The sequence below is a fragment of the Cololabis saira genome, chromosome 1, assembly GCF_033807715.1.
Source record: "Cololabis saira isolate AMF1-May2022 chromosome 1, fColSai1.1, whole genome shotgun sequence".
Classification (NCBI taxonomy): Eukaryota; Metazoa; Chordata; class Actinopteri; order Beloniformes; family Belonidae; genus Cololabis; species Cololabis saira.
In genome coordinates this window covers 48,592,775-48,609,658 of record NC_084587.1, presented here as the reverse complement: position 1 = coordinate 48,609,658, position 16,884 = coordinate 48,592,775, and the positions used below count along the sequence as shown (strand labels likewise).

Here is a 16,884-nt window from a genome sequence, read left to right as displayed (position 1 = left end):
AACTCTGGAATAGAGACTCGTGGCAGCACTAAAAATCTTTGTCAGCAAAGCGTTTAGATTTTTCACAACAGCCGAATCCCTCACTCGTCCTGCATCTTCCCTGCAGTCACTCATCCCATCCAGTCCCCCCTCTGCTTTTCATTTTTCTTTTGCACTTTCACGCTCCGTCTCCCTTTCATCTCGTTCATCTGGATGCCGTGTTCTTTAGACCGAGATTTGCTTCACTTTCAACACCTGTTTTTCGTCCTTGCCCACACTCCACCGCTTCCTCGATCCATGTCTGTGCTGCTTTTCAAATATTTGACTTTCATCATCTTTGTGTGTGCCGTTTTTCACACTAACCTTCCTCTACTTTTTCCCTCCAAACATCTCATGTGTGATGTAAATATTTTATATTTCCTAAAATCTTATTTTCTCTTTGCTCCTTCTCGCTCCGTCATGCACAAAGTTTTTGCAAATCTTATTTGAATTCCACTTTCCAAACTTTCTCTTTCTCCTCTGGTTGACCTATCCAATTCATCTTTTTAATAATCATCTCTTTCTTTATCACAAAGCAAGGCATCAACACCCATTGTCTTCTTTGAAATGGCATTTGCCAAAAAAAAAAACAATATGTGGAGTTTCTCAGTCCTGTGTTATTAGATTCTTATTTTACTATTTGATACTGTGGGTCGTGACTGGGGTCTAGAAAGAGAAAGAGCTCTCACTAATGGTTATAATGTGGCTCACATCATATTTAGAAGGCAGGGGTATATACTGTAGTCAGTGTTGGCAACGATGACTATGAAAGAACCCTGTTGATGTACGGAGTCCCACAAGGATCAGTTCCTGGGCCCCTCTTGTTCGGGCTGCAGGAGCCTGACCGTGGTTGACTATTCAAAGCGACAGGTGGGATGGTGATAGAAATTCAGATGACATCAGATCAATATTAACAAATAACTTGTTGCACAAATCTGTTTCTGGACCTGAAAGCAGCTTGATGCAACAAACTATCAACTAATTACAAACTGTGCTCATTTTGTGCTTATTTTTGAGTTATTAAAGGCTGGTCCTCAGTTTTTACCATAAAAGACAATAAAAGCTATAGTTTATATAGAAACATCTTGATATAATGGTCGTTGTAAAGGTCTCTTTTCAGATATTTCCCTTCAGCTCTGTTCAGAACAGCTATATTGAGTGGATTTAACATTTCAACTCAACTTCTCAAGCTTCTGCAGGCTTTGCCTTTTTTGATTTTACGGCCCTGTGTGTCCGTCTGCTAATGTACAGCAGGATGTGAGGGAAGGTGTGGCTGAAGGTGCACAAGCGGGATAATACCAGTCTGAAGTGGCTCTGACATAGTTCCAGATTGTGATGACATGATTTTTGGACAAACATGTCATCACAAACATGACACTTTATTTTCTTTTGAATAATATGCCTATAAATTGTTGGATCCTGCTTTATAACTGTTACAAAACCATCATCCTGCCACAGTAACATTCATGTTTGAGTGAGATTTAAGAAGCTCAATCCTGTTATTCCTGACAGAGTGAGCTACTGCGAGACGCTCCTACTCGATGTTTCCTTCTGACTGTAGATATTTGCAAGACCTTCGAAATGACAGTCTGTGGGAGATCTTTCCTGCCCACAAACATCTACAATCTTTGAAGAATTGAAATACTGCTTATGAGAGAGAACCTGTTACTTAAAATTACTTGCAATACTTAAAACTCTTAGGTGCCTGCACTACTGTTGAGGTTTAAGGTAGAAAGGCGTTCTCATCGTGTCGGAGTGTGAGCAGGACTGATGTGGGAGACAGCGCGTACGAGCCTGAAGGTGTTTCAGCCCTCCAGGGACTGGGCTGCTAATGGTGCCCAGGATTCAAACCACAGAAGGTGAAATGACTTTTAGCCATTAAGGCGGCCTCTGCTGGAATCAGCTCCCACTGGGACTAGATTTGCTCCAACTGGAGCTGCGTTTAAAACTGACACTGAAGCTGTTCTTTTCCCTTTAAAAAAATAAAATAAAAATCCACTTCAAATCATTTAAAATGGCTTTTATAAATTACTTGAATGTACACTTTTGTTTCTGATCTTATTTCCTGCTGTATTGTATTAATGTTGATATAAACAACTTTGAAGCATTACTGTATTTGATGGATCTGATTTCACTTTTCACTTTTCTTAAGCTTGATGTAAAGTACTTCCAAATGCCTCTGGGTAAGAAATGTGTTGTACAAGCTATGTTTTGCATCTTAAAAAACAGAGGGGATGCTGACTTACTGTTGCAAATTTCATCACCCAGCACTGGGAAAATCACTTCTGTTAATCTTAAAATTCACTCAGGAGGACGTTACATTATGGGGCTCAGACAGCTCAATTATTCAGAAAGCCCCGTTGGAAAAGCAGGAGGTTCTTTCTCCCTCGCTGTGATTGGCTCCCCGCAGATTTATTCATGTTTAAAATAAATTCCATACAACAGGAGATCATGTGCAGTAAGTCCCTAAACTGCTGCACCAACACGACCACCATGCAGGTTTGATAGAAGTTCATGGGGAAACTAAAAGTAAACAGTGACTGGGTACCTTTACCCTCTGTTGCTTAGCAACCACTTTAAGCAGATCTTAAAGAACTAGGTTGAGATTTCAGATTGTGGTCCCTGTATGCGAGTAGTGAAACGCTGCTGGACGTCTCTTCTGATTGGTTCTTTTGAATGACAAGTTGCCCGACATTTTATTGCTGACTGAGAAGAAAAAAGCCAAACGGCTTTATTTAAATTATCCTGTGTGATGAGCAGCAGGGGGACACCCACCTTCATGACAGGCTGAGCAAAGTATTTAGCGCTCCAGTCGCACAGACCCGTCTGCAGAGCCGCGCTGATGTAGTTCCTGTGGCCTCCTGGGTCGTCTCCATCTTCAGCTGCCTGAACACACACACACAGACACACACACATGATTAGAATATGAATAAATACATTCATTAATAACATTAAATCAATGCAACTTTGTCCATTTGCAAGCGTGTGCGTCAGAGGCGTATACGCCCATGCAGGGGGTGTTTGTCCCCTCACCTGCTCGGGTCCCTTGTCAAACATCTTGCGGGTTCGGGGGAACTGGTGCGAGTGCGGCGCCTGCCCCCCCAGCGTGGGCGTGTAGGGAGGCCGTGCGGCCTGCGGCTCTCTGGGGGGGGGTTTGGGGACATCGTTGGTCAGGCTGGAGCTGCTGGTGCTGGGCATCGGCGGGGAGCCGCTGCAACAACAGAGGGATAGAGACTCAGAGAGGAGGAGGGGGACGAGGGTTGGGGAGGGTACAGTCCCCTTACTGGCTGATTGACGTGATCTGATATTAATGCTGACAATCTTCTGCCTGTGTGTCAAAAGCTGGGATTTCTCCACTTGGTGCTTTAATCTTAACATATTTTCCTACGTAAGTACTTTACATCTGCAGGCCTAGCAGGAGTTCCTGGTTCTAATGGGTTCCCTGATGTAGCCCTGTCTGGAGACGGCTCAGTTTGAGACTTTATCAGTGACTGCGTTTACATGCATGAATAACCCTTTTAAAACCTGAATATTAGCAATAACACGGTTTTGCACGGCCATGTAAACACCAATGACTACGTTTACATGCAGTCAAAATTCGGGTTATTGCTAATATTCCAGTTACTGAAACATTCGGAATATTCAGTTTCCATGCGTGAGCGCACAGGGTTAACCCTGTTTACATGGTAATTAATCATTTGGGATATCTCCATCAAACGACGCACGGAGAACGTGATGAATTCCCGTCATTTCCGCTTCCTCTTCCTGTATCCAAATTCAAAACAAATGCTGCTTCGGGCAAGTTTTCGCTCACTTTCTTGTAAATCTCGCTATCCCGGTACTTTCTACCGTCTACAAATGCTAAAATGTTCATATCCTTCATTACATTTATAAAATGATTAGTCTCCTCCTCACTCCAAAAGTGTGACGTGGTCTTGCGTTTGTCCATGTTTAGAAGTACGTCCTGGACTCAAAAGACCAAGATTCCTTGCGAAAAGAGAATGCGCAGAAAACAAATTCATGTTCTGTTTGATGGGGATATTCCGTTAGGCGTTTACATGACCCAATATTCAGGTTTTAAAAGGAGTAACCCAGGGGTCATATTTGGGTTTTTAAAAACCGGAATATGAGCAAATTCGGGTTATTCAAAGCGGTTCTTGGTGTTTACATGGCTGTGCAAAACCGGGTTATTGCTAATATTCGGGTTTTAAAAGGGTTATTGACTGCATGTAAATGCAGTCAGTGCTATTATGGGCTGTGGTTGCCGCCCAGGATCCACCCTAACCAGATGCCTGACCCACCTGAACCGACTCCTCTTGATGTGGACGAGCAGTGACTCTTCACTTCACAACCCTTCTAAAAAGGCAGAGTCTAGCTCATGACCAGAGGGAAGGTTTCGGAGCATAGCTGGACCAGTAAAAAGTAAACTCTTCATCACAATGGACCACACTGCAGACGCAGCACTGGTCTCCCTACCGATTCCTCACTCGGAAGAAACACCTCAGGATACCCAAAGTGCTTCTTCTGATCCAGTAAACTCCAAAAAGAGATATCCAACGCAGGTTTCTTAGGTTTTCGTGGTCCTGATTGTGATTTCTGTCTACTCTGTCCCTCATGTTTGCTTGGATCTCCTCACATGCTACAGTGTTCGTCTCTAGATGAACCCGAGACCGAGCCCGCTGGACACAGGATGCATTCAGGAGTGTTGTGCGTAATCGTGTGTGTGAGACGTGTCCTCACCCCGCCTGGTGGATGTGCGTGCCCTTGCTGGTGGGGCTGGCCGGCGCCGACTGGGTGAGCGATCCTGAATCCAGGATCCTCTGCGGCCTGGCGTTCATCGTCGCCTGCGGAGACAACGACTTGAATTACGGCTGCTCATCTCTGGCACACTTTGAATCCATTTCCATATTTCTCATCTATTTCAGAGGCACATATGAAGGTTGTGCACGGATTAGGAGTATTATCCGAAATCTGGTCGGTGTCGCTGCTATAAAAGTGCAGCACTTTGCAAAGTTTGCCCAAATTTCAGGAACTTTATCTCATTAGGCGTAGAAGGTAATATAAGCTCTTCATCGTGTGTCGTCTAATGGATGCACACAAGGGGGGGGTAAACTTAATAAAGACAACAGAGGCAAAGCACCACTGATGAATAGCAGAGCTGTTGTTTACTGAAGCCAGGGTGAAAGAGAACCGTGCCGTATAAATCTTGTTCACACAAGCAAACACATTTAACGGCCCGAGATTGCCTTAGATTTGATTTTTATGCTAATTACAGAACTGCAACGAGCTGCTTCTGCTCGCGTCTAAAGGCTGAGAACCAGCCAGAGATGGAAGTTTACACATGCAGTGCAAAGAGCCGGTCTTGACTCGGCTGGACAGTCACTCAGCCGAACACGCAGATGGCTGCAGATCAAGTGTTGGGACAGTGCAGAAAGTACAAATAGTAAAAAAAACAACAACATAATGATGCAGTGACTTTATTTACTTACTCTTGGAGTCAGTCTGAACGCAGGATGTTTCGTGCTCAATTCATGTGTTGATATTTATATATTTTCTGTTTCAGGCCGGCAGCCCAAACAGTTGAGATGCTTAATGATTCCTCTAACATCCACTACAGGCTGTTCTGGCATTGAGGACAACAAGTGATGAGAAGTTGCAGCTATTATTTGGTGTCATTGTCCCTGCAAGCAGGTCTCAAGGTGGGCCGAGAGGTGCACACCGCTTTTTCTTCCCTTTAGAAATACTCCACATATTCAGGACTGAAGCAGTTAAAAACCCACTCGTTTCTCGTCCTTGAATCTTTAAAACCTGCAGAATGTGGTTTTGTAATGTCCTGTTGAAAAACGCGGGGACTCCCGCGGAAAAGACGTCCCTCTTAAAAGGCAGCATTCGTTGCTCACTGCAAAAACTCAAAATCTTACCAGGAATATTTGTCTTATTTCTAGTTAAAATGTCTCATTTTTAGTCCAAAAAATCTCATTACACTTAAAACAAGAGTCATTACCAGAATAATAACTTATTTGACAATTTTCACCCGTTTCAAGTACATTTTCACTTGAAATAAGTAGAAAAATCTGCCAGTGGAACAAGATTTATCTTCTCATTACAAGCAAAAAAAAATTTCTACTTATTTTAAGTAAAAATCTACTTGAAACAGGTGAAAATTGTTGTTTTTTCCAGTGATGAGTCTTGTTTTAAAGGTATTGTGACATCATTTTTAACATGCTTTTAACACTATTAAAAGTCTTGGCCAACATCCCTCAAATGTGTCTAAAAGAGTGTAACAAGAAAAACTTCACTCTAGAACTCTATTCCTGGCTTTTTATTAGTGTTTTTTTGCGCCGTGAAAAATGCTTCCTTTCCCCCCTTTCCTGTCAATCATTGCTCCGCTCCTCCTCCCAACCTCCTCCTCCTCCAGCCATACGCTCACAGCGGCGTCGGAGAGCCGAGAGCGACAGGCGAAGCATGCACGGATAAGCTGCAGGGCGAACCACAGCAAACAATCATAAAAATGAAGGCATGTAAATAAAGTGTCCCCTTATCTTAAGTCCAGTCAGTGGCCGCGGGTCTTCTTAGCAGTTTTCCTCCGGTGATTAGAACAAAAGAGGCTCTTAAACAGCTCCGTGTTAAGCCTGATTTATGGTTCCGCGTTAAATCGACGCAGAGCCTACGCCGTAGGGTTCAGCGTACGTTGCGCGTCGCCGCGTAACCCTTCGCCGTAGGTTCTGCGTCGGTGTAACGTGGAACCATAAATCAGCCTTTATGGTGCGCTGGAGAGGAGAGGAGGCAGGGAGCTGGGTGGAGGGGGCGGTGATTTAGCGGGCCGTTACGTAACGGCCCGCCACCAAACCAGGTGCGCCGTTTTTGCACAGTTATGCGGAAAATCCCAGAAAGCACACAATACACTGAATGTTAAAAGTTCGTTGTTTTTTGGGTGTAATTGATGTCAAGACACCCAACAAAACACAAAAAATCAAGAAAAATGTGTTTTTCATGTCACAATCCCTTTAAGGGTAATGAGATTTTTTTGACGAAAAAATACACAAATATTCTTGTTAAGATTTTGAGTTTTTGCAGTGTAACATTGTACTTTTATACTTTAACCTTGCCATCACTGAGGTGTTAATTCATCTTTACAATATGTAAATTGTGTAGATGTCTGCTATATACTTGCTGATGTCCTGGCCTGCCAATGATCAGAAGATCATTCAAACCACTGAACTGAACACATAATCTCCTCTCGTCACTCATTCTCCTTCAAGTTTACAGAACTGCAGGGTTGAATTATTGTTCTAATGGATTGTTTTGGTGAATTAAAACCCATTAAGAGAAACCTCATCTCTTCTATCACGACGTTGTGTGTGGACTAAAGGTAGAAACCTGCTCAATAACCGGAGTAAAAATGACAACAGTGAAATGAAAGTGTCTCCCTAACTCTCAGCCCGGCATGAGGGCGGTAGAGGAAATGTATTTCCTGCTTTCATCATCCGAGAAGCAAGTTACATTTTAATTAGCAGCTGACCTTGTTCACTTTGTTACTAATCAATAACATCTGACATTCAAAATCTTAATTAAAAGAGCTGGATTCCCCGTTAGGCCGATGTTAACAATACTGAACTGAGATGAATGTCTGTGATTGAGCCGTCTCTGCTCGGCTCTTTGCTGGAAATAGATGAGCGTGCGCTCCGACTGTGATGACTCATTAACTCGGGAGGAGGAGACGCCTGAAGGCGTCCACACCGTCACCTCCATGATGTGTTTTTCAGGTGTTCAGACAACACCAACCCGCCCCAATCCATCATCGCTGCTGAAAGCAACCCTGCAGCGGCTGGAACATCCAGCCAATCAGACGGACGGATGCTGACCGCATCTTCATGTTAAACTATGGACAAAAATCACAGTTGTAGATGAAGCCGTGGAAACAGGAGCGCTGCTTCTTATGTTAACAGTTGTGGCTGGATGGTGGTGAGGAGCAGAAGTCTGGCTTTGGGTCGTGGATTGCAGAGTTACAGCTCAGCTCTGCCCGGCCTGGGGGGAGTCATTGGCCCTTAATTGCATTTGCACAAAAGTAATGGTGTTTTGAAGGAACCAAGTGCCAGTGGGGTCTGAGGGGGGAGTAAATTTGATCTTTTTCATTGTATAACCATGTTCAGGGAGAGAAAAAAGAAAGGTAATGTGTGGGAATAAGGAGAAAAAACAGTCAATTGTGACACCTTGATTAAATTACGCTTGAGGAAATGAGACGACTCTGGATTCCCTGTCAGCCGTCAGCCTAACAGGGACTTGACTACAAACTGGGTTCAAGTCCTGCACTGCAAAAACTCAAAATCTTAACAAGAATATTTGCCTTATTTCTAGTTAAAATGTCTCATTTTTAGCAAAAAAAAAAATCTCATTACACTTAAAACAACTCATCACTGGAAAAAACAACAATTTTCACCGGTTTCAAATAGATTTTCACTTAAAATTAGCAGACAAATCTGCCAGTGGAACAAGATTTTTTTGCTTGTAATGAGAAGATAAATCTTGTCCCACTGGCAGATTTTCCTACTTATTTCAAGTGAAAATTTACGGTACTTGAAAAAGGTGAAAATGGTCAAATAAGTTATTTTTCAGGTAATGACTCGTGTTTTAAGTGTAATGAGATTTTTTGACTAAAAATGAGACATTTTAACTAGAAATAAGACAAATATTCCTGGTAAGATTTTGAGTTTTTGCAGTGTGGATTCTCATCTCCAGCCTGATGATCAGCCACACTTTACCTTGTAGGCGATGCTGTTGAGGACCTTCATGGCCAGGTCGGACACCTCGGGGAACGGGTCTGCTGCCAGATGGAGCAGCACCCTCCAGATCTGGGTGTACACACTGTTGAAGGACACGCCTGGAAAAGAAGAACGGGCCACATTAGGGTCAAACTCAACCTGGTTATCAAGAGTAGCAGAGCTAGGTGCTCGTGTGCTTTCCCCTCTTGTAGTTAGTTAGACATCGGAGGGCTGTGCTCAGCTTGACAACGACCTCCCCTGTTAAAGGACGCCCACCTTTAATTAACACACCGCCTCTCATTCCGCAGCTTTGCGCTGCTAACGTGCAGCCTTCTCTCCTGACAGCAGTTTTCTTCATTTGTCACTATTCTCAGTTTTTCTGATCTTCATGTTTAACTTCTTCGATTATTTCTATTCTAATATCTCACTTCTTCTTTCTTCTGTCGTTTCATCAAGATTCAGCCCTTGGCGTCGGTTAGTTTGAAGCCTCCACCTGTCAGATGTGTCAGAGAAATACTTCTCAAACAAACCCTCCTCTAGTTCTGATCTTTACTTGTTTCTGCACATTGTTCTCATTGAGCCTCCTTCTCTGCATTTTTCATCACTTTTTCTTCCATTTAATGTCCCTCCACGTGTCAGGATCAATCGGACGCCTTCATTCCTCCGTTGTAGTCGTTCGGGCCGTGCGAGCAGCCCCATAAATTTGACCTCGGCGCTTTTACTTCATTTCTCATTTTTCCAAGGGGCCCTTTAGCTGCAACCCCGGTGTGGTGCTGCGGAGAACTGAAGACTGGACCAATCTATTATTGACACGCCTCTCCAGAGAGCATTTCTGGCGCGGTTCAATGGTCTCATGCTTCAAAGCAGAGAGACACACGAGGGTTCACTGACAGAGGAATAAAGATGGAGGGCTGCGGCTTTAAGAAACAGACACAAATCCCATAAAACAAAAGGCATCCGTCCAGCGTGGGGGCCGGAGGGTGTGGGGTGTGTTGATGGAGGCGGGAGGAAGGAAACTGGAGTGTGACTTATTTCAGACGAGTGTGCCTGGTGCCAGATTGGCCACGGAGGAAAAGAAAAAGCACAGAGGGAAAAAAGAAGAAGGTAAAAGAGACAGAGAGGGTTAGGGGGAACCGTGCAGGAGCTGCTACGCGGCTCGTCTCAAGTGTAATTATTGCGTTGCATCACAAGTGCACACAAATCACCGCCACACCTCCACCTGCTCCACCTGGCAGCACCTCATCCTGACATGACACTTGTGTCATCTGTGCAGAGTGAAATGGATGTGCAGCTGTAAAGATGTTAACCACTGGCTAAATGAACCCCTGCATCACTTTTTATTGCCTCGCAAATTCTGCTCGACGACATAAAATACTGTTAACACCGCAGAGTGGTTTTTGGAGCTTTAAATGGTGGAACATTAAAAAAAAAAAAAAAAAATTGTTATCAGAATGTTTGAAAGCAGAGACGGATCTCCTCTTGAAGCGTATTTGACACCTATTCCGCGGGGAGGTGTAAGCGGCACCAAATCACATCTGTGATGCTCTTCAAATGGAAGAATGCCTCAAACGCAGCGGCACAAGCTGAAGTGATTTCATGTCCTTGATGTGACAAAGTAGAAATGTCACCCTGATGCAGAAAATGTCACTTGAATGCAGAGCGCCCGGGATTCGGTCCAGACTGATGCATGTTTGCAATCAAACATGAAGAAGAGGGGCCCCTTCTTGCTTTTTTTGTTTACTGAATTTGGCGATTTTCACAACTGCCGTGTCACACGCTATGAGTGTTTCACCTCCAAAAATATAGTGCCACATTTGGATTTCAGGCTCCACACGCGGAAATATAAAGAGGCGGACGGATGTTGTTCCTACTCCTCTCCTTCTGGGAATACAAGGTTTTGTTATAAAATGCTTTTACAGTTTTGGTGCTTATTACAGATGTGACACCGATGTGCTATTTCTCAGGCAGAAATAACACCGACATCTCTGGGAACTATCCGGCTCACAAAAGTTTCCATAAAACAAATAAAGCAGCCAACTTCAGTTCACTTTAACTTACCTACAGAAAAACGAAGTGATTGGGAAAAAACGCTGTATAATATTTAATTATAATATAATTAGTCTTCTTATTAATCTGCAAAGTTCTTTTAATGCGTTTCCCAAGCTCAAGGAAATCTGAAATAAGTTAAGTGACCAAACAGGAGTAAATCTTTGACACAGTGGTGAAACGGTTCTGTGGTTAGTGGGTGCGTCACCGTGGGGAACCTCATCAGAAGCTCCATTACCGTTCTGCAAGCCAGGAATCCAACCAGGACCCGTGTCTCACCATGGGGAGACAACTGTTCCTGGGAGCATCGTAGGGGAGATAGAAGAGCTAGAAAGGCTGGGTGTCATTGGTGGAAAAGTGAATGCACAACTGATGTACAGACAGTGCATGAATCCCTCAAACCTGCTTAACCAAAGCCAAAGCAGATTCCAACTGGGTAACCAGTGTTGAGAGAGTTCAAAACGGTGGGAAGGTCCCACAAGGGGGCCAGAGGTCCCCTTGTGGGACATTAGAGGGTGCAGGCCCACAGTTTTCCCCCTAAAGCCAGTAAGACAGGCTGAAATAGCGGCCCAATAGAGAAAATTCTCCCTTCTCAAGCAGGTTTTGCTAAAAGGAAGGAATCACTGCCAACAAGCATTGAAAAGGTGTGGCATCTGATTAAAAACTCGCCACTTTTGCCTGTACGTCTTTCCTGTTGACGATGCTTTAGCAGACTAAATACCAATTAAAGCTGCAAGCAGCGATGAACGGGCCCTCGCACCCTTGTGCACGTTCAGGCTGCAGTGGAAGCGCTTGTATGACTTGCATGTAGATTCTTCAGGCCTGGACATTTAGCGGATCATTCAAAAGTTATGGCAGAAAGTAGGAACTATCAAATATGGACCAATCAGATGAAGGGGGGACGCGCTTTTTGGCGTCTATCGTTGCCACGGCAACGCTTTTGACTGAGAAAAGTAATGCACATCGTCGCGGGATCGAGACGCACATTTTGATGTATAACACACCTGGGTGCACGTTACGGTTCGGGCGAAGAAGCGGCTGAAGAAATGACATAAATTGTGCCAAAATTACACGATTAATTAAAAATGGCCGACTTCCTGTTCAGTTTTGGCCATGGCGCCAGGAGACTTTTCTTTAAGTTGTGACATGATACAGGTGTGTACTGATTTTCGTGCATGTACGTCAAACTGTATGTATATGTACGTATTGTCTGGCTTGAGGCACAAAGTTTTCTAGGGGGCGCTGTTGAGCCATTAGGCCTCACCCATTAATGCAAACCATTAAATATCACATTTTTCGCCAGGCCTGGCTTGCGTGCAAATTTTGGTGACTTTTGGGGCACGTTTAGGGGGGCAAAAAAGGCCCTCCTTTCGTCGGAAGGAGGAAGGAAAAAAAAAAAACGAGGAAAATGTTTTTTTCAAAAAACAGATACAATAGGGCGTTCGCACTGTCAGTGCTCAGGCCCTAATAACATTATGTGGGAGGCCGGTTGTATTGGGGTTGAACCACTCCCAGGGCCAGCCCCTCTGGATGTGGGTGGATGCCTGAGACAGCAGGTCCCTCCGCAGAGGTAACGGCCCCAGGATGAGCCACCAGGATCAGACGGGCCCTCCTTCCTCCCTCTGGCCAGAGCTGGGGGGGTGAGAGCCTCCGGAGGGAAAGCACACACGAGGGTCTGTGGTCACTCGTGCACCGGCACATCCGTTCCCAATGGGGCATTTTATGCAGGGAAATATTGCTAATTCCTCCTGGCGTGTGTGGAAACGTAGTGCTACTTTTCAAGAGGTATTGCTACCTGTATTCAACCAAGTCTTGCCACTCTGCTGCTGGAAAGTATTACTATTCTCCAAAAGGTGAAAGTTTTTCTACTCAGCACCAAAACAAAGGTGTAGATTTTATGTCTAATTCTGAGTTTGCCTGTACATTAAATAATATAATTTTACCTTGAGGGAGACTTAAACTGCAACTGTGTAACATTTTGATCCAGTAACAACTGAACCGAAGCTGAACCGGATAACTGGACATTTTAAATCTTCCTTCATGGTTGTTTGAGGTACAACCGATCCTCGGCTACATGTGGCGTACTTTTCCACCTCATTGACAATACAGATTAACAGAGATGCTCATGTGGCTGTTACAGAGTTGTTGCATTTGTACAAGTGATAGTAGGAGGACAATAAATCACTCCTCCAAAGATGCCCTCCCACAGTGCTCTGCTGTCCTGCTGCTTCCCTGCAGGTCCAGCAGCGGCTGCATTCAGCATTTCTGCTTTCAATTTGTTCCAAACTGCTGCACGGAGACTGGCGGGAGCTCTCAGCGGCCCCGCAGCCCCGTATTTGTTTGCAGTCAGACGGGATCAAACAGAAAATGTAAATCAAACAGTAAGTTAATGCAGTTTTCCTGTGACATGAGGAACAAAGCTCTGCGGGTCTTGTGGACGTGGCTTCAGACCAAGCAGGAGGTGCAAGCCCAAGAACAAGACAAGTCTCAAATGAACCCAGGGCAGAATCTCAGCACCGACAGAACGTAAAACGCAGAAAAAGCCAACAACATAAATTTGCACTCAGGTGTGATGGAGTCTTTATGTGGCCGGCATCCACTTGCCGGTTATTTATGCATGCAGCTCAATGGGAGCGTTAAAACTCTGGCTGGGAGGCCGGGTCTTTGTCCAGCTGAGGCCGGGGCACAGCTTTGTGGGCGGGGGGCCACTTTGTCTTTTAACCTGTTTATACAGGAACGTCATGCCAGCAGTGAGGGGCCGCAAGCAGCCTGAAAAGGGTTTAAACGAGCATCAAATGTTTGATATGCTGCATGAAAGGGAAATGGAAGCAAGTCCTGTGCCAGGCGGCTTTTATTGTCATCTCATCAAAGATTCATTTTCATGCCTTTTTTTTTCCCCTCTTTGTGCGTATGGCCCCTTAAAAAAAACGGCATAAAAAAAAATGCAACGCAGATGGGTACATTTTTGTTCATCAATTATTTTAAGAGGATGAGTGTGTTTAGCGATTACTTTTTTCCCCCCAAGTGCTGGAGGAAATGGTCATGTGACTTATTCTTCATAAGCAAACTGAAAAAGAAATGAAACCAGCAAAATTAAATTAAGGTGGAAATAAAAGAGTATGTGCTGAAAAGAATAATTTACATCGTTTGGGGGGAATTAAATTCACCGTTCTTCAAGCCTGGCATTTTCTTTTCCCAGTTTACATTTTGCTGAGTAAAAAGACAAACTGGGTTGCAACAGAGCCGCCTGGGAAATCACAAGAGAAGGAAATAGAAAAAAAGAAAAGAAAGGAGGAAGGGGAATCCCACGTCTTATCTTCCCTTTTCCTCTGGGTGTGGAGAGCGTTAACAGTTTCTCCGTTAACTCACTCATCCGCTGGTCACATGACCGCGGCAGTAAGTGGGCAGGCCAAGCTGGACGGCCACAGCACTTTCATGCCGCCGCCCCCTCTTTCCGATGCCCTTTGCACATCTGCAAACCCTCTTCCCACTTGGCCTGCAAGCTTTTTCATGTTCCCGACTCTGCTTTGAGGGTTTCCTGCTCCCCAGAGGCGCCTAAAGGTCCCCACCTCTCCCTGGTGCCTTCATGTTCCCTATTCATCTCTCAGACGTGCCATGACAGTTTCTGGACACGAAGGCCTAACTGAATCTAACATGGGACACAAGGTTTTACAGAAACTCTCACAATCAAACGTGATCTAAAAAAAAAAAAAAAATGATCTAGCTTGTTTTGCACGACACATTATAAATTTCACAATTCAAGTTTAGTGCTTAATGTTGCTATATGGACCAGTATCCCTCACTAGGGCTGGGCGATATATCGAGATTTTAATATATATCGATATATTTTCAAACACGATATGGTACGAGAAAATATCGTTTATATCGATTATTTAAAAAAAAAAAAAAAAAAAAAAAGATTTTTATATAGCTTATTTTGTGACAAATTGACTTCAATGTTTTATTTGAGATTTGCATAAAGTTTTTGTTATTTGCGCAACTATCAACCTCAGTGGAAAAGTCTGCCTGTTACTGTCTACATTGTATTAATTGCACAGTGTATTTTAATTTAATTGTTATGCAGGAAAGGGATATTTGTTTTATTTTATTCAAAAAGCATTTTTATTCTATATATGCAGGCAGTTTATTTTTATTTCATTTTTTTATACATTTTGATATTGTGCAGACCTCTGTTAATAAAGGAACCTGTGTGACATTTGGCACGAGGCTTTGTATTAAAACTGACTTTTTTTAAGGCTTTGCCTCAGAAAAAAATGAAGCTAACAGAGATGCTATGCTATAATGCTTTGGGGGAAAACCCAATTATGGCACAGAAAAAATATCTATATATATATAGAGTATCGCCATTCAGCTAGAAAATATCGAGATATGACTTTTGGTCCATATCGCCCAGCCCTATCCCTCACTAGCATTTTTTGTGTTTATCAACTTAAGTGTTGTTTTTGGTGACTTCGCTCTTAGCTGTCTGGGCCAGAGCATCTCTTGAAAAGAGCTTTGTCTCTGGGTTAATAAGGGTTAAAGCCTTATTAAAGGGAAGGGCTGATTGGAACAGCTATGTGGGATTCTGCAGCATCTCTCCCAAGGTCCCAGTGCAGTGGAAAACATTCTGCCTCGTTCCAGCACCAAACAGATCTCATCCACCTCCACTTTATGACTCCTGTAGCCTGAACATCTCACACCATGAAAGCTCTGGAGAGATGTTTGTTGGTCCACCTGAATAAGCAAACAAGCACCTTCCAGGACCCGCTGCAGTTATCGTTACATTGTGGAGTTGGAGTTGAAGATGCCATCAATCACCTGTTTCACCAAACCCACAGTCATCTGGACAAAGCAGGCTTCTCTCTTCTCTCTCTTCTCCCTTCTCTCCTATTGGACGTGCCGAGATGTCGTCACAGCGCGGTGAAATTACGGTGAAATTAAAAAATCTCGCCCGCCGCCGAGCTCGGTGGCAGGGCGGTCCACTCTCGCGCCGGTAGCACATACATGAATGGGATCGCCAGCGGCGGTCTGTGCTTTGCGCCCTCTCTGTGAAAGGGGCTTGTTGTTTTTCCCGGGGACGGAAAAGGAAACTTCTTCCGCGTTCATTTCTCAGCAATCAGAGAACAGTTGGTTCATGGTATTTGGTAACAGCTTTGAACCGCTACAGACAGTTGCCTTCTGAACACAAACTCCACATATGAAAAACTAAACAACTGTATTTAATTAGCCCCTGAATCGGAACAAAACAAACGGGCCCCAGGTCTGAAAGCACCCTAAAAGCCTCTCGCCGTCGACTCAGAGGAAACCAGGTCCCTCGATTCCGAGTAAGGGTTCAGAATGGGCCACAACATTTTGTCCTGGCACCTTCTCCACAAACTCGACCCGCCTTTCCAGGGTTGAGAGTTGAAGCAGGCGACGAGATGCACATGAAGCACGAAGCAGGGCACACTTGGTCTTTCTCACAGGGTGAGAAGCCTCATCCCTGATGACAGAACACCTCTGGTTCGTTTGCTTTAGCTTAGTGCTCATGGCGGAACATAACCTACCCAAAGAAAGTTCAACTCATTTATTAAACAAAAATAACAGTGTTGAAAGAGGTTTACTGTGGCAGATGTATAACAGATTAGTTTTTTCAGGGATTAATAACTGCTGACGTGAAACTTGGAGTAGAACCGGAGCCTGAGAACCACAGGCCCAGATTAGTTACCTATGAGGGAGTTGAGGGATGAATATGAGGAGACCCGTCGCATCTTGTCGATGGTTTCGAAGGAGAGGATGTACTCATCGTTGTCAGGGCTCCCCAGGGTGCTGCTGGCGCTGCTGCTGGTGCTCAGGTTACCAGGAGAGAAGGCTGCTGGTCCACCTGGTGGAAGCACAGCAACAGATTAGATCATTTCAACCTGTTGGAAACAAAGGACACACTTATTCTGTTATCATCCCTGAAGAAAAATATAATTGAACAAAACCAACACCCAAAAAAGGTGTTGTTTGTAAAAATGTAGGCAGTGCTTGTGCTTGGAAGCCACATGCTCATAACTCCCATCTCAGCTTTCAGGTT

General features: G+C 44.2%; 1 protein-coding gene across 4 annotated transcripts in view; it reads right to left on the bottom strand.

Annotated features, from left to right (window-relative positions):
* Window positions 1-16,884, bottom strand: part of rptor (regulatory associated protein of MTOR, complex 1) — a 199,369-nt gene that overhangs the window by 35,262 nt on the left and 147,223 nt on the right. For all 4 annotated transcript variants that reach the window (XM_061725000.1, XM_061725009.1, XM_061725019.1 and 1 more), the window contains 5 exons: window positions 16,534-16,689; window positions 8,781-8,899; window positions 4,759-4,862; window positions 3,052-3,229; window positions 2,794-2,904 (listed from right to left, as the gene is read on the bottom strand). In XM_061725000.1, the coding sequence (XP_061580984.1) occupies window positions 2,794-2,904; window positions 3,052-3,229; window positions 4,759-4,862; window positions 8,781-8,899; window positions 16,534-16,689 (668 nt within the window). The remainder of the gene's footprint in view (window positions 1-2,793; window positions 2,905-3,051; window positions 3,230-4,758; window positions 4,863-8,780; window positions 8,900-16,533; window positions 16,690-16,884) is intronic.